Raw genomic sequence first — 22015 nt, 5'->3', positions numbered from 1 at the left:
AGAAAAGAACACCAATCCTGCCATGGATTTTGGGGTTCACTCTATAGCACCGCCGCTCACCTAGAAAGTGTATATAACATGAGCACTTCATTCTGGGGGTCACCCATGCTGAAGATAGATTTCTCTGATAGACAACACGCTGTTACTGTTACACCCACACTACAGGTCACTTCGCTTGACTTTTGGATATGGGATGTCCCTCACTCCTACCTAAAACCACCCAAACTACGGTAAATAATGACTTTGGAATAAATGCACAAAACACTTTATTTGGGTTGTCAAAATGGCCACAGCTTTATTAAACTCACAGAAGTAAAATAATGACAGAAGGAGTCGGGTGAAGTGTTAGACCATTGGGATTCACGAATACTGTGAGATCCCCGGCTTCTGACATACAGCACCCGGCCAGACAGCAATAAATAAATAAAGGGGGCGGCCGCTCCGGCTTACAATTCTAGCAGAGCCAGTACACTTTAAGGGCACCAACGACCCTGTGTTTAACCCCTGTGCCCGCCCCTGGATGACGTTACTATTACCACATCCTTCAGGCCGGCCATTTCCAAAGCTCAGCCTGTCACCACCATGAGGTTTAACCTCCTCTATTAGTTATAATAAGTCTACAATAACTTCCTGCAACTTCCACCTGACTCCGCAACCGCCACAGAAGAGGCCATTTGACACCTTAAATGGACTCGACCGCCACCAAACTGAGTAGGAATGCACTAGCCTCTAGAAACCTTATATACTACAAGTCCCCATACTACCTGCCCGACAATACCAAGCTATGAATGTGGCTGAAAATGCAACAAAGTGACCTGGCTGTAGTCAGAGACTAGTAAGGAGAAATAGACTATAACACTGACATTGCCATAACCCAGTATACATGGGGATACCGCCATACCACACACATGTAATTGCCAACCATATATGCACAGAAGTACCTACTTCCCACTTATGAGGTGTTAGGTCCCACTTATGGTGGTAACTGTATACACATGATACAGATGTATATACCATGTACAAGATAACACCTCTTCAAGGAATACCTCTCCCACTAAAAACTAGAACTGTCTATATATCCATTGGCAACCCTATACCCACTGATACTGCCAGGAAAGACATAGAGAGTATAAAGAAGGGAAGAGAGAAGTACTTGTGGTGCTGCGGCTTCTCCAGATACTACAGCAACCCTCCATTGTTGTTTGATGGGTCACAACCACATCAACAGCAAAACAAGCCATTGAATGATGCTTAGCATGATGAGAAGAAGCCCATGATCCGCTGGAGATACCGTAGTCTCTGAAGGCAGTGAGACCCTGTAATGTCATCTCTCAATCATTGTCAGAGCACTTTGCTGGACATGGAACAGCACCATCCTGATGCTGCCCGTTCTGCAAGGAAGGGGGGGGCATAGGCCTATATAACTCCTGCACACAGAGCATGGGGTTATCATGGTAAGCAGTGCTGGGCTCCATTCACTAGCTGGCTGCGATAGACACTGTACTGCAGCTATGGCCGTATCACACTGTTGGCAACCTTAAGAGAAACATGAGTTGGTCAATATAAGCGGTCATATATCTTCACTAAGAAAAGTACAAATCATCAGAAAAGGTCCTTGAAGCTATTAGATTTTTATTAAAACATTTTTTTTTTAAATAAAATGTTTTTCTCTCCCTCCAGCCACAACCAGCTCCAGCTCGGAGGGCTCAATTTAGTGCACAGGCATGTGAAAAATGACAGCCATGACCCTAGGGACTTACCCTAACAGGGTCTTCTTAAATTTAATTACTTTGGCGTAACCAGGGGGTCCGTTACTCTGACGGTTACCCCTCCACACTCAGGGGGCCATACCTCCGATGGTCACCCCTCTACACCAGGGGGCCATACCTCCGATGGTCACCCCTCTACACCAGGGGGCCATACCTCCGATGGTTACCCTTCCACACCAGGGGGCCATACCTCCGATGGTCACCCCTCTACACCAGGGGGCCATACCTCCGATGGTCACTCCTCCACACCAGGGGGCCATACCTCCGATGGTCACCCCTCCACACCAGGGGGCCATACCTCCGATGGTCACTCCTCCACACCAGGGGGCCATACCTCCGATGGTCACTCCTCCACACCAGGGGGCCATACCTCCGATGGTCACCCCTCTACACCAGGGGGCCATACCTCCGATGGTTACCCCTCCACACCAGGGGGCCATACCTCCGATGGTCACCACTCCACACCAGGGGGCCATACCTCCGATGGTCACTCCTCCACACCAGGGGGCCATACCTCCAATGGTTACCCCTCCACATCAGGGGGCCATACCTCCGATGGTCATCCCTCCACACTAGGGGGCCATACCTCCAATGGTCACTCCTCCACACCAGGGGGCCATACCTCTGATGGTCACCCCTCCACACCAGGGGGCCATACCTCCGATGGTTACCCCTCCACATCAGGGGGCCATACCTCCGGTGGTCATCCCTCCACACCAGGGGGCCATACCTCCGATGGTTACAAAGAATAACCAGAGTATTGCCACCATACATACCCAAAAAATGCAAGGACCCAATTTTTTGGGTATGTATGGTGGCAATATTCTGGTTATTCTTTTTGGGCATGTTACTTACCTGGGGCCAGTAAATTTAGAGGTGTCTTCACACAATTTACCTTATCATTGAGCTGTTTAAACCTCATGGTTTGTTTGCCTGGTATATATTCATGCTCATGGAGCCATCCATGCCATATCCTTATGTTGGAATATTAGTACATGTTGTCTTGTCTACCCCTTTGTAATTTCCTGCATTATTTGTATGTGTCATGTTGTTATACTATTTTATGAGTATTCAATAAAAGTTATATTTTATATTTTTGTACAATTGTGTGGTTGACTTGTTTTGTTGCTATGGTTATATACCCACACATAGGTTTCTATATATGCCTCAGCTGTTATTTACAGATACATACTCCTACAGCAGAACATACAGATATACACTCCTAAAGCTGAATATGCACAGATATATACTCCTAAAGCTGAATATATACAGATATACACTCCTAAAGCAGAACATACACAGATATATACTCCTAAAGCTAAATATACACTGATATATACTCCTAAAGCTGAATATACACAGATATATACTCCTACAGCAGAACATACAGATATACACTCCTAAAGCTGAATATGCACAGATATATACTCCTAAAGCTGAATATATACAGATATACACTCCTAAAGCAGAACATACACAGATATATACTCCTAAAGCTGAATATACACTGATATATACTCCTAAAGCTGAATATACACAGATATATACTCCTAAAGCAGAACATACATATATACAATCCTAAAGCTGAATATACACTGATATATACTCCTAAAGCTGAATATACACTGATATATACTCCTAAAGCTGAATATACACTGATATATACTCCTAAAGCAGAATATACACAGATATATACTCCTAAAGCTGAATATATACAGATATATACTCCTAAAGCTGAATATGCACAGATATATACTCCTAAAGCTGAATATACACAGATATATACTCCTAAAGCAGAATGCACACAGATATATACTCCTAAAGCTGAATATATACAGATATACACTCCTAAAGCTGAATATACACTGATATATACTCCTAAAGCTGAATATATACAGATATACACTCCTAAAGCTGAATATACACTGATATATACTCCTAAAGCAGAATATACACAGATATATACTCCTAAAGCAGAACATACACAGATATATACTCCTAAAGCAGAACATACACAGATATATACTCCTAAAGCAGAATATACACAGATAAATACTCCTAAAGCTGAATATACACCGATATATGCTCCTAAAGCAGAAAATACACAGTTATATACTCCTAAAGCTGAATATACACGGATATATTCTTAAAGCTGACCCAGTCTGTATAAATCTACACAACTACTGCACGAAGAAGAAACTGCAGGAGTTATTGGTTCCCCCATCCCAAAGTCATGTCCCCCTTTGCTGATGGCTCCGGGGGTGTCTTTCTTTGGACTGTGTGAACTGCTTCAATAAACCTACTACTCTGAACTGACATCCTTGCCTCTGTATGATTGACCTAGCATAATTATTTTTTTCTCTAAATATAATTTTTATTTTGCAGGAATTTCCGTATCCGCTTCTGCTTGGGAATGGGCAATACAACTTCCAGAGATGGTAAGAATTCCTGCACGTCTTGCTTTCTTCCTTCTTATTCTTGTGCTTGGTGAAGGATCTTACAGTATCAGTACAATTCCCACAGCTCAATGGCCTGATAAGGATTAGACTGAAGGGAATATAATCTCATCGATGTGAGTAGAAATATCAGATGGCTGTAAAACATATCCTGGGTCACAAACTCCTATCAACTACACGAATGGTTCCCTACTCCAAAAACTAAATCCATAAATAAAATGTAACTTTTAATAATATAATTGTCCGTTTATCATTCCCTTCCATAGACCTATAGTAGTCCCCTATTCATATTACCTATCAGGGACAGAGATTGATGTGCTGTGGTCGCCAGTCATGTAGGGGGCGCTGTTCATAGTAATCCACCTAGAGATCAGCCCGTTTCCACAGTCCTAGAATCACCTCACTGGACCATCAGCACCCTGATATCCAGCCTACTAATTGGGTAGTGGATCTCTTGGAGAGACCGAAAACTGCCAGACATGTCCTTTCATTTTAGACAATGACTAGAGATGAGCGAACAGTGTTCTATCGAACTCATGTTCGATCGGATATTAGGCTGTTCGGCATGTTCGAATCGAATCGAACACCGCGTGGTAAAGTGCGCCATTACTCGATTCCCCTCCCACCTTCCCTGGCGCCTTTTTTGCTCCAATAACAGCGCAGGGTAGGTGGGACAGGAACTACGACACCGGTGACGTTGAGAAAAGTAGGCAAAACCCATTGGCTGCCGAAAACATGTGACCTCTAATTTAAAAGAACAGCGCCGCCCAGGTTCGCGTCATTCTGAGCTTGCAATTCACCGAGGACGGAGGTTTCCGTCCAGCTAGCTAGGGCTTAGATTCTGGGTAGGCAGGGACAGGCTAGGATAGGAAGGAGAAGACAAGCAACAGCTCTTATAAGAGCTAAATTCCAGGGAGAAGCTTGTCAGTGTAACGTGGCACTGACGGGCTCAATCGCCGCAACCCAGCTTTCCCAGGATCCTGAATGGAATACACTGTCAGTGTATTCCCGTATACCCGATATATACCCCGATACCCGTTCCAACGGTGTGCCCCCCCACCTTCACCCCAGAAATACCCTGCAAGTCCCCTAGCAATAGAATTGGGGCTATATACACCCACAATTTTTACTACTGGTATACAGTGCCATTGTCTGACTGGGAATTCAAAGAATATATTGGGAATACAAATACCCTCATTTCTTGCTACTGCCATATAGTGCCAGTTTCTGACTGGTAATTCAAAGAATATATTGTGGTTACGTGCACCCACAATTTTTACTACTGGTATACAGTGCCATTGTCTGACTGGGAATTCAAAGAATATATTGGGAATACAAATACCCTCATTTCTTGCTACTGCCATATAGTGCCAGTTTCTGACTGGTAATTCAAAGAATATATTGGGGTTACGTGCACCCACAATTTTTACTACTGGTATACAGTGCCATTGTCTGACTGGGAATTCAAAGAATATATTGGGGTTATAAATACCCTCATTTCTTGCTACTGCCATATAGTGCCAGTTTCTGACTGGTAATTCAAAGAATATATTGGGGTTACGTGCACCCACAATTTTTACTACTGGTATACAGTGCCAATTTCTAACTAGGAATTCAAAATGCGCAAGGCTCCCGGAAAGGGACGTGGACGAGGCCGTGGGCGAGGTCGGGGGAATGGTTCTGGGGAGCAAGGTAGCAGTGAAGCCACAGGGCGTCCCGTGCCTACTCCTGTGGGGCAGCAAGCATTGCGCCACTCCACAGTGCCAGGGTTGCTTGCCACATTAACTAAACTGCAGGGTACAAACCTTAGTAGGCCCGAGAACCAGGAACAGGTCTTGCAATGGCTGTCAGAGAACGCTTACAGCACATTGTCCAGCAGCCAGTCAGACTCTGCCTCCTCTCCTCCTATTACCCAACAGTCTTGTCTTCCTTCCTCCCAAAATTCCGAAGCTTTACAGAACAATAACCCAAACTGTCCCTGCTCCCCAGAGCTGTTCTCCGCTCCTTTCATTGTCCCTCAACCTGCCTCTCCACGTCACGATTCCACGAACCTAACAGAGGAGCATCTGTGTCCAGATGCTCAAACACTAGAGTCTCCTCCATCTCCTTTCGATTTGGTGGTGGATGACCAGCAACCCACCCTCATCGACGATGATGTGACGCAGTTGCCGTCAGGGCATCCAGTTGACCGGCGCATTGTGCGGGAGGAGGAGATGAGACAGGAGTTGGAAGAGGAAGTGGTGGATGATGAGGACACTGACCCGACCTGGACAGGGGGGATGTCAAGCGGGGAAAGTAGTGTGGATGTTGAGGCAGGTGCAGCACCAAAAAGGGTAGCTAGAGGCAGAGGCAGAGGTCAGCAGCTTAGGCGAAGCCAGGCCACACCCGGAATCTCCCAAGATGTTCCAGTTCGTACCCAGCCCCGAAAAACTCCCACCTCGAGGGCACGTTTCTCGAAGGTGTGGAGTTTTTTCAAGGAATGCGCCGAGGACAGATATAGTGTTGTCTGCACAATTTGCCTCTCGAAATTGATTAGGGGCTCTGAGAAGAGCAACCTGTCCACCACTTCAATGCGCCGTCATTTGGAATCCAAGCACTGGAATCAGTGGCAGGCAGCAACGGCAGGACAAAGGCCGCCTGCCGTTCATGCCACTGCCACTGCCTCTGCCACTGCCTCTGCCTCTGCCACTGCCACTGCTGACTGTGCTGGCGATGCACTCCAGAGGACGAGCCAGGACACCACTTCATCTGCCTCCGCCACTTTGTTGACTTCTACCTCATCCTCCCCTGGTCCTGTCTTATCTCCTTCTCCTGCACCATCAAAGGCACCATCAGGCGTTTCTTTACAACAACCCACCATCTCTCAGACATTGGAGCGGCGGCAGAAATACACTGCTAGCCACCCACACGCGCAAGCCTTGAACGCCAACATCGCTAAACTGCTGGCCCAGGAGATGTTGGCGTTCCGGCTTGTTGAAACTCCCGCCTTCCTGGACCTGATGGCAACTGCGGCACCTCGCTATGCCGTCCCTAGCCGTCACTACTTCTCCCGGTGTGCCGTCCCCGCCTTGCACCAGCACGTGTCACTCAACATCAGGCGGGCCCTTAGTTCCGCGCTTTGCACAAAGGTCCACTTGACCACCGACGCGTGGACAAGTGCATGCGGACAGGGACGCTACATTTCACTGACGGCACACTGGGTGAATGTAGTTGAGGCTGGGACTGCTTCCCAAACTGGCCCGGTGTACCTCGTCTCCCCGCCTAACATTCCTGGCAGGGACACGAGAAGAACACCCCCCTCCTCCTCCTCCTCTACCGCCTCCTCCTCCGCCACCGCCTCCTCCTCCGCCACCGCCTCCTCCTCCGCTGTTAGATTGACCCCAGCTACGAGTTGGAAACGTTGCAGCACTGGCGTTGGTAGACGTCAGCAGGCTGTGCTGAAGCTGATCAGCTTGGGGGACAGACAGCACACTGCCTCCGAGGTGAGGGATGCCCTCCTCGATGAGACTGCAATATGGTTTGAGCCGCTGCACCTGGGCCCAGGCATGGTCGTTTGTGATAACGGCCGGAACCTGGTAGCAGCTCTGGAGCTTGCCGGACTCCAACATGTTCCATGCCTGGCCCACGTCTTCAACCTAGTGGTGCAACGTTTCCTAAAGAGCTACCCCAATGTTCCAGAGCTACTGGTGAAAGTGCGGCGCATGTGCGCCCACTTTCGCAAGTCGACAGTAGCCGCTGCTAGCTTAAAATCTCTCCAGCAACGCCTGCATGTGCCACAACACCGGCTTTTGTGCGACGTCCCCACACGCTGGAACTCAACGTTTCAGATGTTGAATAGAGTGGTTGAGCAGCAGAGACCTTTGATGGAATACCAGCTACAAAACCCTAGGGTGCCACAAAGTCAGCTGCCTCAGTTTCACATCCATGAGTGGCCATGGATGAGAGACCTTTGTGACATCCTACGGGTCTTTGAGGAGTCCACAAGGAGGGTGAGCTCTGAGGATGCGATGGTGAGCCTTACAATCCCGCTCTTGTGTGTTCTGAGAGAATCCCTGATTGACATCAGGGATAACTCAGATCACACAGAGGAGTTAGGGATAGCATCCGATCCGTCACAGCTGGAGAGTAGGTCCACACATCTGTCCGCTTCACTGCGTTTAATGGAGGAGGAGGAGGAGGAGGAGGAAGAAGAGTTGTCCGATGATGTGATGGTGATACAGGAGGCTTCCGGGCAACTTCGAATCGTCCCATTGTTGCAGCGCGGATGGGTAGACATGGAGGATGAGGAGGAAATGGAGATTGAACTTTCCGGTGGGGCCAGAGGAGTCATGCCAACTAACACTGTGGCAGACATGGCTGAGTTCATGTTGGGGTGCTTTACAACCGACAAGCGTATTGTCAAAATCATGGAGGACAACCAGTACTGGATCTTTGCTATCCTTGACCCCCGGTATAAAAACAACATCTCGTCTTTTATTCCGGTAGAGGGGAGGGCCAATCGCATCAATGCTTGCCACAGGCAATTGGTGCAGAATATGATGGAGATGTTTCCAGCATGTGACGTTGGCGGCAGGGAGGGCAGTTCCTCCAGTAGGCAACCAAGTTCTCACCGGTCCACACAAACGAGGGGCACACTGTCTAAGGTCTGGGACACCTTGATGGCACCCCCTCGCCAAAGTGCCGCCACGGAGGGTCCTAGTGTCACCAGGCGTGAGAAGTATAGGCGCATGTTGCGGGAATACCTTTCCGACCACAGCCCTGTCCTCTCCGACCCCTCTGCGCCCTACACGTATTGGGTGTCGAAGTTGGACCTGTGGCTTGAACTTGCCCTATATGCCTTGGAGGTGCTGTCCTGTCCTGCCGCCAGCGTCCTATCTGAGAGGGTGTTCAGTGCAGCCGGTGGCATCAACACTGACAAGCGCACCCGTCTGTCAGCTGAGAGTGCCGACCGGCTCACTTTGATAAAAATGAACCACCACTGGATAAAGCCTTCATTTTTGTGCCCACCTGTGTAAAGCACCCCAACATGAAACTCCATGTCTGTACTCAACCTCTCCAATTCCTCCGCATCCTCATACTCATCCACCATAAGCGTTGCACAATTCTGCTAATACTAGGCTCCCTCCAACATGATTTCCCCCAACTCTGCTGGTTAGAGGCTCCCTCCACCCTGATTTCCACCAACTCTGCTGGTTAGAGGCTCCCTCCACCCTGCTTTCCCACAACTCTGCTGGTTAGAGGCTCCCTCCACCATGAATTTGCCCAAACTGGGCTGGTTAGAGGCTCCCTCCACCATTAATTGGTCCAAACTGGGCTGGTTAGAGGCTCCCTCCACCATGAATTGGTCCAAATTGGGGTTTTTAGAGGCTCCCTCCACCATGAATTGGTCCAAATTGGGGTTTTTAGAGGCTCCCTCCACCATGAATTTGCCCAAACTGGGCTGGTTAGAGGCTCCCTCCACCATTAATTGGTCCAAACTGGGCTGGTTAGAGGCTCCCTCCACCATGAATTGGTCCAAATTGGGGTTTTTAGAGGCTCCCTCCACCATGAATTGGTCCAAACTGGGCTGTTTAGAGGCTCCCTCCACCATGAATTGGTCCAAATTGGGGTTTTTAGAGGCTCCCTCCACCATGAATTTGCCCAAACTGGGCTGGTTAGAGGCTCCCTCCACCATTAATTGGTCCAAACTGGGCTGGTTAGAGGCTCCCTCCACCATGAATTGGTCCAAATTGGGGTTTTTAGAGGCTCCCTCCACCATGAATTGGTCCAAATTGGGGTTTTTAGAGGCTCCCTCCACCATGAATTTGCCCAAACTGGGCTGGTTAGAGGCTCCCTCCACCATTAATTGGTCCAAACTGGGCTGGTTAGAGGCTCCCTCCACCATGAATTGGTCCAAATTGGGGTTTTTAGAGGCTCCCTCCACCATGAATTGGTCCAAACTGGGCTGGTTAGAGGCTCCCTCCACCATGAATTTGCCCAAACTGGGCTGTTTAGAGGCTCCCTCCACCATGAATTTGCCCAAACTGGGCTGGTTAGAGGCTCCCTCCACCATGAATTGGTCCAAACTGGGGTTTTTAGAGGCTCCCTCCACCATGAATTGGTCCAAACTTGGCTGTTTAGAGGCTCCCTCCACCATTAATTGGTCCAAACTGGGCTGGTTAGAGGCTCCCTCCACCATGAATTGGTCCAAACTGGGTTTTTTAGAGGCTCCCTCCACCATGAATTTGCCCAAACTGGGCTGTTTAGAGGCTCCCTCCACCATGAATTGGTCCAAACTGGGCTGGTTAGAGGCTCCCTCCACCATGAATTTCCCAAAACTTGGCTGTTTAGAGGCTCCCTCCACCATTAATTGGTCCAAACTGGGCTGGTTAGAGGCTCCCTCCACCATGAATTTGCCCAAACTGGGCTGTTTAGAGGCTCCCTCCACCATGAATTGGTCCAAACTGGGTTTTTTAGAGGCTCCCTCCACCATGAATTGGTCCAAACTGGGGTTTTTAGAGGCTCCCTCCACCATGAATTGGTCCAAACTGGGGTTTTTAGAGGCTCCCTCCACCATGAATTTGCCCAAACTGGGCTGTTTAGAGGCTCCCTCCACCATGAATTTGCCCAAACTGGGCTGTTTAGAGGCTCCCTCCACCATGAATTTGCCCAAACTGGGCTGGTTAGAGGCTCCCTCCACCATGAATTGGTCCAAACTGGGGTTTTTAGAGGCTCCCTCCACCATGAATTGGTCCAAACTTGGCTGTTTAGAGGCTCCCTCCACCATTAATTGGTCCAAACTGGGCTGGTTAGAGGCTCCCTCCACCATGAATTGGTCCAAACTGGGTATTTTAGAGGCTCCCTCCACCATGAATTGGTCCAAACTGGGGTTTTTAGAGGCTCCCTCCACCATGAATTGGTCCAAACTGGGCTGTTTAGCGGCTCCCTCCACCATTAATTGGTCCAAACTGGGCTGGTTAGAGGCTCCCTCCACCATGAATTTGCCCAAACTGGGCTGTTTGGTGTGTTAGATGCCCCCAGACATGCTTCCCCTGCTGTCCCAGTGTCATTCCAGAGGTGTTGGCATCATTTCCTGGGGTGTCATAGTGGACTTGGTGACCCTCCAGACACGGATTTGGGTTTCCCCCTTAACGAGTATCTGTTCCCCATAGACTATAATGGGGTTCGAAACCCGTTCGAACACACGAACATTGAGCGGCTGTTCGAATCGAATTTCGAACCTCGAACATTTTAGTGTTCGCTCATCTCTAACAATGACATTGTGCTGAGTTACACAGAAGGTGAATAAGTGGAGTGAGAGAGGAAGGATGGACATGGCTCGCCATCTTGGATGATCAGCCAGGAGGTGCTGGGAGCAGTGGTTACACGAGGGGGCACACACTGTCACCAGGCAATCCACCAGTAGATCCTTCAACAAGCACACGCAGTTTCCAGTCTCTTTGTCCACCAATCAGACTCAGGTGTCCCCCTAATTACACATCCCTGTCTCTTCCCTAGGCTCGGACTGACCCACAGTTGAAGGTGTGAGTCCCCCATTGGGCCCCTGAGCCAGATGGACCCCAAGCTCATATGGCATGGCACAGTATAGCCATTGTACTTCGTACAGATACTCATTGTGTAGCATCTTAACCTGGGTGGACTGCTTAAGAAACCCAGTGTATTTGTGTATACTGCAGGCACACTTGGTGACATCATCTAGGTGCAGAGTCAGGGCGAGCAGTATCTTTCCTCCCTGAGCCCAATCCTCCCAATAACCAGTCATGTTTCAGTGTTTTGCTGCTTCCTGAGGCCTCGTGGGCAGATATATTTGGCTCACAGAGATAAGAGGACCCTACCTCAAGGCAAGGACCAGGCAGCAGATTACTGACAGGACCCCAGGACAGTAACTCAGAGACCAAGGCTAGGCAGTTAGGATACTACTGCAATGTTGGGGATATTTTAGGAATTTGCAAATGAGTGTCGGGTAAAATTTGTAGGTAGCGGTTTTGTGAATTCATTTTACTAGAGAGACCTAGTCACCCCAATCCGAAACTACTCTGCCTGGACTATGAATTAGATAATAGACGATCTTTCTCTGCAGTGACTCCAGCACGATTCAGGCTCAGTCACATATCACATTATTACGTGACAATACTTTCATCACACTCAGTTGCTCTTTTTATGCCTCTTGTTCTCATCCAGTAATTTTAGTTAAAACTGTTTGTCTTGTGTGAATATTAGGATCATACTCATGCTGTCTTCTTCAGAAGAGGTATCTGTCCAATAAGAAATAATGAAGATCTGACCCTTTGGTTATCTGATAGGGGGGTGCAGGGAACGGCCTAATACCCCCCCTCTATATCAAGCTCAGTGAAAGCATGTTGTGATCTAATCTCGTATATAAGAGGAGGATCCATGAAGATCATGTCCCCCTGACAGAAGTGAACAATGTGTCCTGTGCTCCGATCTGTGACATGTGGGAGAGGCATAAAAGTCAGACTGAAGGCAAAGTTTTAGCTACGTGATCCTCAAAAGTCCTACAAGGTTGTGTGGGATGACTGTGCAATGCCTTATGTTTGTCTATGTGGCAGTTGTTGTCACTTGTCATAAACTGAGATGGATAAAATCAAAGAAATTTTCTGAGAGAAGTCCTCAGTAGTTCATACCTTTTTTAATGGCTAACTCAAAAAGTTTTTTGATGACATATCGAGCTTTCGGGACTATAGAGTACCATCCTGATGAAGGGACCTCTATAGTCCCGAAAGCTCGATATGTCATCAAAAAACTTTTTGAGTTAGCCATTAAAAAAGGTATCAACTACTGAGGACTTCTCTCAGAAAATTTCTTTCATTTCATATCCACTGGCTAACACGGTACAAGGATATATATTTTTTCTTTTACAAAATGGATAAAATCCTCAAACTGAGAGACTTTAGTTTATCACTTCGGGAGATCGCTACGCTCCTACACCAAGATGTCAGCTCTCTACTGAACAGCCCAGTGTTTGGGAGAATAATACAAACTGGATTGACAGCAAGAGGTGCACAAATGCGAACCTCTCCATGGACCGATCATCTGATTGATCCGCGCAGTTACGATTACTGCAAGTGACCTCACGCTCCAGACCTAGAGCATCAAACCGTGTTGACAGAAAACATGAGAAGGCGTTTGCATTTCCCAGCCAGATATACAGCTACAATTGTTCTAATGGGCTCACACCTTCTCTCTAAGGCTATCAAGCAAGATGGAGACTGGAACTGAGGTCTATCCTCTTCAGCAATGTATCCTGATGTTGTCTTGGAGACATTGTTAGCTGGTAGAGATGAGCGAGTAGTACTCGATTGAGTAGGTATTCGATCGAATACTACGGTATTCGAAATACTCGTACTCGATCGAGTACCACTCACTGTTCGAATGTAATAGTTCGATGCAGAACCAGCATTGATTGGCCAAATGCTATACAGTCTGCCAATCAACGCTGGTTCTTCTCCAACCTTTAGAAGTCTTCTCCGTGCAGCATCCCCGCGGCATCTTCCGGCTCTGAATTCACTCTGCCAGGCATCAGCTTGTAGTGCGGACATGCGCAGTCGGCTCTGCCCAGGCCCGATGCCTGGCAGAGTGAATTCAGAGCCGGAAGATGCCGCGGGGACGCTGCACGGAGAAGACTTCTTGGAGGATCCAGCCCAACCCTTACTCGTGGACTTGGTAAGTATAATTTGAGCGAATGTTGCCTACCCCTGAAACGAGTATTTTCCCCCTATAGATTATAATAGGGTTCGATATTCGATGAGAGTAGTCAAATATTGAGGGGCTACTCGAAACGAATATCGAACATTTTACTGTTCGCTCATCTCTATTAGCTGGATATTGGTCTGAGACTACTCAGGCAATGCCTTGAAGAAACCTTCACAGTTCTTCTCCCAGGATTATAAAGTGGTTTGACATAATGTACGGTATCCAGACCCCTCTAGTCTTCATTTTTGTGTCCTAATAGCTTGATTTGGCTGTGGAATCAGTGGTAAAGTAATTTCTCCAAAATGTCCTAGAAGCTATTTACGAACAGGACAATGCTACACCACATGTTGCTTGTGCCATGGTGAGAGGCTTGTGTGGCCTAACTGTACTACCCTGGCCTGCAGTGTATCTGGACTAATCTCCCATCTAGAAAATCTGGAATGTCCTCAGTCTACAATAGAGATGAGCAAATCCATTTGTAACAAACTGGTTTTGACCAAAACGTTCAAAAAGTTGCAGTCAGTCCTTTTAGTCTAAAATCTTGTTTTGTTAAGGGTATTTTTGCAATGGTGTTTTTTGTTAACCAAGAGATAAGCGAGTAGTGAAATATTTGATATTCGTTTCGAGTAGCCCCTCAATATTCGACTATTCGACCGAATATCGAATCCCATTATAGTCTATGGGGAAAAAATGCTCGTTTCAGGGGAAACCCAAATTCGACTAAGGAGAGTCATCAAGTCCACAATGACACCCCAGGGAATGATGCCAATACCTCTGGAATGCAACTGGGACAGCAGGGGAAGCATGTCTGGGGGGCATCTACAAGCCCAAGTACCTGTATTACTCCACTATCACAGCCTAACAACTACACACTTTCCACACTCAATAGAACCTCTATGGAAAGTGGGAAAAATACCTGGAAACCTTCTTTCCTCTACATTAATATGGACAGAAACCCAAATTTAAAACCTAAAGAAACATTAGCATGCGCTTATCACAATTTCTGACTTGATAGCTGCGTTAAGCAGGACGCAGGCTACAACTCTGACGAGGCCCGAGCACCAGGAACAGGTGTTACAATGGCTAGCAGATAATGCTTCCAGCTGCATTTCCACCAGCCGGTCAGCCACTACCTCCAGTCATGTTCATACCCAAGAGTCTGCCCCCTCCTTCCTACCAACATGCCCAATCTTCCCATGAGAGTCATCCCACCTTTGTCCCCTCCCAGGAGCTATCAGAATAATTTCTGTGTCCTGATGCCCAAACACTGGAGCATCTGCCCAATATACCTGTCCCATACATGTGTCAAGCAAGTGATCTACTTGCCATACAGTATAGACCATAATTCACATATGCTCAAAATAGATACCGTGTATACATCGGTTTGTGAGCCCAATATACCTGTCACATACGGGTGTGAAGCAAGGGGTCTACTTGCTATACAGTATAGACCGTACTTGCCATACGGTCAAAATATATACCGTGTATACTTGCAATACACTACGCTTGTATACATCTTGAAATGCGTAAGGCTAGCGAAAGAGGACGAGGACTGGGGCGTGGAAATCCAGCTGGGGGCCCAGTTCATGGTCAAGCTACTGCAGATGCAATGCCTACTGGTGAGGGGCAGCCAGCATTGTGCTCATCCACAATCCCTGGCTTGATGGTAACGTTAAGCAGGGTGCTGGATAAAACGCAGACCAGGCCTGAGAACCACGAACAGGTGTTACAATGGCTAGTGGATAATGCTTACAGCTGCTTTTCCAGTAGCCAGTCAGCCACTACCTCCAGGCGTGTTCCTACTCAAGAGTCTGCCCCTCCTTCCTCCCAACATGCCCAATCTTCCCAGCAAAGTCATCCCACCCTTGCCCCCTCCCAGGAGCTGTTTGAGGGTCCTTTTTCACTCTTCGACTCTGTTCAACCACTTCACGAATCCAAGGAGCTAACAGACAAATTTCTCTGTCCTGATGCCCAAACACTGGACCATCCGCAATCTCCTGCCGATTTTGTGGTTGTGGACCCGCAACAAGCGTTTTTCGGCCTCAGTGATGATGACGAGACACAGTTGCCGTCAGGGCAGGCTGTGGTTATGTGCAGTTTGCAGTAAGAGGAAAGTGAGCAATTGGAAGAGGAGGTGGTGGAAGACGAGGCCACTGACCCAACCTGGATAAGGGTGATGTGTAGCGTGGAAAGCAGTGTAGATATGGAGGAAAGCGCAGCACCCAAAAAGGTGGCTAGAGGCAGAGGCATGTCCACAGGCACAGGACAGCTGCTTCACAGAAGCCAGGCCAGAGCCAGAGCCAGCAAGGCCCAATATCTTCCCTGTACTAGCTACTCATCCAAAAGTCACCCATCAAGGTCACGTCCCTCGATGGTGTGTAGATTTTTCAACGTATGCACAGAGGACAAACTGAGTGTAATTTGCACACTGTGCAACTCAAAACTGAATAGGGGCTCTGAGAAAAGCAACCTGGCCTCCTCAGCCATGTGCCATCATTTTTAAGGCAAGCACTGGGCTCAGTGGGAGAGAGCAAACAATGCCTCTTCCACTGTTTCCAGTGCTGGCGCTGCAGTCCAGACCACCAGCCAGGACACCTCCAAATCTGCCACTGACACTTTTGGGACTTCACCTTCATCCATCTCCCAGGCATTTGATCGCAGACAGAAGTACAGCGTAACCCACCCCCATGCCCAAGCCTTAAACGGCCACATCTCAAAACTGCTGGCCCTGGAGATGTTGGCGTTTCTGCGTGTGGAGACTCAGGCCTGATGGCAGCTGCAGCACCTCATTATGCTGCCCCTAACCGTCACTACTTCTCTTGGTGTGTCATCCCCGCCTTGCACCAGCACGTGTCCCATAACATCAGGCGGGCCCTGAGTTCCGTGCATTGCTATAAGGTCCACTTGATCACCTCTCCCCACCCAAGATTCCTGGCAGCGGTTCTCACAAAGCCTCTTCCTCCACCGTAACATCAACCCCAGCTGCGAGCTGAAACGCTGCAGCACTGGTGTGGGGAAACGTCATCAGGTCGTGCTGATGCTCATCTGCTTGTGCTTCAGAAAACACACTGCCCACGGCAATGTGGTTTTCAGCAATGCACCTGGGCCCAGGCATGGTCGTGTGTGATAATGGGCCGAACCTGGTAGCGGCTCTGGAGCTTGCCAGACTCAAATTACTTTTCATACCTGGCCCAAGTTTTCAAGTTGGTGGTGCAAAGGTTTTTAAAAATCTACCCCAATGTGCCTGAGCTACTGGTGAAAGTGCGCCGCTTGTGCACCCACTTTCGTAAGTCTACATTTGCCGCTGCTCGCCTGAAAACCCTCCAGCAACACCTACATCTGCCTGAACACCGGCTGTTGTGCGATGTCACCACACACTGGAACTCAACATACTGTATATTGAGCAGGGTCTGTGAGCAGCAGAGACCTTTGATGCAGTACCATCTACAAAACCCAAGGGTTTCTCAAAGTCAGCTACCTCAGTTTCTGCACCATGGAGGTGTATATACTAGTGGTGTATATACTGGAGGTGTATATACACTCATCAAGCAGTGTAGCTCTGCCAATGTTTCCTGCCTGCCTAACCAAACCTAAATCCTCTCTCGCCCTCAGCATGTCTCTCCCTGTCTAACACCAAGCCACAAATGACACGAACATGGCTAACACTATTCTTATAAGGGTGCATGCACACTACGTAACGCCGGGCGTGTATGAGAGCCGTACACGCCGGCATTACGGCAGACTGCCGAACACTTCCCATTCACTTCAATGGGAGCGCTCGTAACAGCGGCGTTTACGAGCGCTCCCATTGAAGTGAATGGGAAGTGTTCGGCAGCCCTGCTGTAACGCCGGCGTGTACGGCTCTCATACACGCCCGGCGTTACGTAGTGTGCATGCACCCTTATTCCGAGGTCACCTGATTTCGCCAGCCAATGACTTTCGATGCCTACGTTTTCCTGCTTCCTGTCCCACCTCCCCTGCTCAGTTATTGGTGCAAAAAAAAGCGCCAGGGAAGGTGGGAGGGGATACGAATTTTTATTGCGTTTACCGCGTAGTATTTGATCGAAATCAAATATGTTGAATACCGTAATATTCGATCAAATACCTACTTGATCGAACGGTATACGCTCATCTCTATTCAGCATCACAGGTGGTGTCATCACACAAAAACAAACAAAATTGTGTGGAAAAACTTACATTTTTGAAAGTGATTTGGGCACAGATCTGGAAAGTTTTTCACACCCCTCTGGCTAACGTCACTGATTTAGATCTGCCATTGCTGACATTGGTGTGTTCTGGATATTTATCATGATTTTCGGTGACACCCCTGCCGGCCTGTGCATTATGTCCTGTGCACTACTAGTGCTAGTGCAGCGTCCCAGTACAGCAGCGGGATAAGAGACGGCTAATTCACACTTATTACATGCTCCTGGTCAGTGAACACAGGGGTCATTTTATAACTGAATCATTGAGGCAGAGGCTGAGGAGAAGATTTGTCTTTATCTAGACTTAGCCATTCTAGTGAGGGGGAGACATTGTGCAGTTCCCTGTCTCCCCAGGAGAGGAGAGCTGTGCATGCTGGGGGGATTCAGTCAGACAGACCAGACCAGAATACAACCCAGCCCCGCGGGAATGACAGCGTTGCGGCTTACCTCTATAGAGCATTGGAAACATGATCATTGTGATGCCAGTGATATCTTGGCAATTGAGACTCTAATGCACAAGGAGAAAACACAGTTTGGGTGACAGACTTGTTTAAGTGTCAATATGAAAGTCAGGAGATGGGCCAAAGCCCTGCTCACTTTTTGGGACAAGTATGTGTAACAGAGACTGTGAATTTTTGGATGGACCTCATATATAAAACATAGCCTATGCATGACCTTTGACCAGGCTGGGTAACTTTTAGGAAGCTGCACTCCACATCTTCAGCAATTGCAGATATTTAGTGTTTTTGAGGAACAGAAGGAACGCCAATTTTGAGGATACCACCCAGAACCAGAGCGACACTGACTGACTCCAGGGAGCACCATCACTAAGCCTCTCCTTATCAATCCTGTGCCTCCATTCTGTGGAGCCCTGTTATTTACCTGCTTTACTCAGTGAATTGTGTGTTTTTTTGCACCGTTCATCATCGTCTCCTCAATCTTGCACCAACATCACGAACACCCCCACCTGCCATCAGTCTCAGGGTCTCTTCATGTAATCCCAGACATACTGGATGATATGAGATCAGGGCTATATCTTGTTGCAGAGTGCAGTCACAGAAGAAAGCTTCAGAGTAGATTATATGGCTTAATCTTCAGTTTACTTCTCAGAACATAAGGTAACATCAGCATGTCTACATAGCAATACACAAGGAACACACTGGAAAGAACTAACCATAGAAAGATGCAGCATTGTGAGATACAGACAAGTCTCCATAGCATTATCATTACATGTATTCAGCACATAACAATAATAACATCGCTATCTAATGTCCGGAAGCTGTAAGTTCCTCCAACACAGTATAACACAATAAGTCTATATCTGTTGCATATATGTATATACCAACATATCTGTGGAGACCATATCATCACTTCCAGGACTCCTCCTCCAAAGATCGAAGCTCACACTGAATATTGATGGGATTTACATTTGCACAGTGCTGTATATCCCATCACAATAGAGATTCACGGCTCTCGCAGATTTGGCAGACAAATTATAACTAGAACAAGTCGCTTCAAATGGTGTAAAAAGGTTCTTAAACCCTAAAATCTGCCATTTCGTGAACATACAAAATAACTCGCAGTTCTGGGACTCCCCATAAGAACTATACAATATTCAGGTTAGTTTCTTCTTTGTGCAATTTCTAAATATGTAAATTTGCCCTCGCCCGCACCGAGACCCCCAGTGATCAGCTGCAATACCTGGGGAAAACTGGCGGTAAGTGTTTCATTTCCATGTAGCGCCACCTCAGGAAGATTTATACATAATAAAGGGGGAGATTCATAATCTGCTTAAAAAAGTGGTTACCTGTGGAAACTCACAGACCTCTTAGACTATAATGGGGTCCACTGGGTTTACACCCGAGAAGGGCAAAAAATGCAGAGAGAAAAGCGTTGGTCTCCGTATTTTTCAACTGGAAGGGGGAATCCCCAGCGGAGAGCAGACGCGGGTGTGAACCGAGCCTGATACAACAGGACAGTCCTCCACAGAACGAGATGATCTTTGTAACTTCTCTCCATCTTCAAGACATAATCATCCTGAACAAAAGACCCCGATCTAAGTGAATCCGTCACCAGAATATTCTGTACTGTTTTAGGGAGCATATTTGTGAGACAAATCCGATGTACAGAAAATATTGTGTCATGTAACTACTAGCACGTGACAATGAAGTCACTCATCGTTGTAAGTCCAGTTTATTCATGAGGACGTTCCCGATCCCCAGTGACTGCCGTCTATCTACATGTATACAGTCTGATAATATCTGCTGTAAATCCATCCTAATAGTGCTGGTAAGTGACAGGTTGTGGAGTCTCCTCTGTAGAAGCTTCTAGAATGATCCAGGACAGGAATATTCTCCATACAATGCTGCCCAGTCTTCTCCATGTCCTAGAAGATTTCATTCTTGTGTCTCCTTCATGTCCTAGATGATGAGACCCGGCAGTTTTATCGGCAGCTTTGTCAGTATAAAGATCATGTCCTGAGGATGACGTATGGATATTTCCAGGATGATCTGCTCTACATTGTGGAGAACATGAATCCTATATCACTTCTGAGTGAGCTGAAATCCCGAAATATCCCAGATCTGGAGGTGAGGATATTTATAGAGCATCAATAATCCCATGGTGCTGTACATTATTATATTAATTCCATGGTGCCTTATATTATTATATTAATCCCATGGTGCTGTACATTATTATATTAATTCCATGGTGCTCTGTACATTATTATATTAATTCCATGGTGCTGTACATTATTATATTAATCCCATGGTGCTGTACATTATTATATTAATTCCATGGTGCTCTGTACATTATTATATTAATCCCATGGTGCTCTGTACATAATTATATTAATTCCATGGTACTTTGTACATTATTATATTAATCCCATGGTGCTGTACATTATTATATTAATCCCATGGTGCTCTGTACATTATATACTAATTCCATGGTGCTCTGTGCATATATATATATATATATATATATATATATATATATATATATATATATATATATATTGGAGTACAGTGAACTCATTGTCATGTTCAAGAAACCAGTCTGAGATGATTCCAGCTTTATGACATGGCATTGCATTATCCTGCTGAAAGTAGCCATCAGATGTTGGGTACATTGTGCTCATAAAGGGATGGACATGGTCAGCAACAATACTCAGGTAGGCTTTGGCGTTGCAACGATGCTCAATTGGTACCAAGGGGCCCAAAGAGTGCCAAGAAAATATTTCCCACACCATGACACCACCACCACCAGCCTGAACCGTTACCGATACAAGGCAGGATGGATCCATGCTTTCATGTTGTTGACGCCAAATTCTGACCCTACCATCTGAATGTCGCAGCAGAAATCGAGACTCATCAGACCAGGCAACGTTTTTCCAATCTTCAATTGTCCAATTTCGATGAGCTTGTGCAAATTGTAGCCTCAGTTTCCTGTTCTTAGCTGAAAGGAGTGGCACCCGGTGTGGTCTTCTGCTGCTGTAGCCCATCTGTAGCCTCAAAGTTGGACGTACTGTGCGGCGTTCAGAGATGCTCTTCTGGCTACCTTAGTTGTAACGGGTGGCTATTTGAGTCACTGTTGCCTTTCTATCAGCTCGAACCAGTCTAGCCATTCTCCTCTGGCATCAACAACGCATTTCCGCCCCCCACAGAACTGCCGCTCACTGGATGTTTTTTCTTTTTCGGACCATTCTCTGTAAACCCTAGAGATGGTTGTGCGTGAAAATCCCAGTAGATCAGCAGTTTCTGAAATACTCAGACCAGCCCTTCTGGCACCAACAACCATGCCACGTTCAAAGGCACTCAAATCACCTTTCTTCCCCATACTGATGCTCGGTTTGAACTGCAGGAGATTGTCT

General features: G+C 47.2%; 2 protein-coding genes across 2 annotated transcripts in view; one reads left to right on the top strand and one right to left on the bottom strand.

Moving 5' to 3' along the window:
• LOC142214655 (NACHT, LRR and PYD domains-containing protein 12-like) overlaps nucleotides 1–22015 on the bottom strand; it is a gene marked incomplete at its 3' end in the record, with an annotated part of 792298 nt that overhangs the window by 289018 nt on the left and 481265 nt on the right. The gene's annotated exons all lie outside the window — the stretch shown is intronic.
• LOC142213479 (NACHT, LRR and PYD domains-containing protein 3-like) overlaps nucleotides 1–22015 on the top strand; it is a 78979-nt gene that overhangs the window by 1930 nt on the left and 55034 nt on the right. The window contains exons 2-3 of the mRNA XM_075281828.1: nucleotides 4155–4207; nucleotides 20569–20732. Of these exons, the coding sequence (XP_075137929.1) occupies nucleotides 4155–4207; nucleotides 20569–20732 (217 nt within the window). The remainder of the gene's footprint in view (nucleotides 1–4154; nucleotides 4208–20568; nucleotides 20733–22015) is intronic.

Source organism: Leptodactylus fuscus, chromosome 7 (assembly GCF_031893055.1).
Source record: "Leptodactylus fuscus isolate aLepFus1 chromosome 7, aLepFus1.hap2, whole genome shotgun sequence".
In the NCBI taxonomy this organism is placed as follows: Eukaryota; Metazoa; Chordata; class Amphibia; order Anura; family Leptodactylidae; genus Leptodactylus; species Leptodactylus fuscus.
Note: the sequence above shows the minus strand (reverse complement) of the source record. Positions and strands in the feature narration are given on the sequence as shown.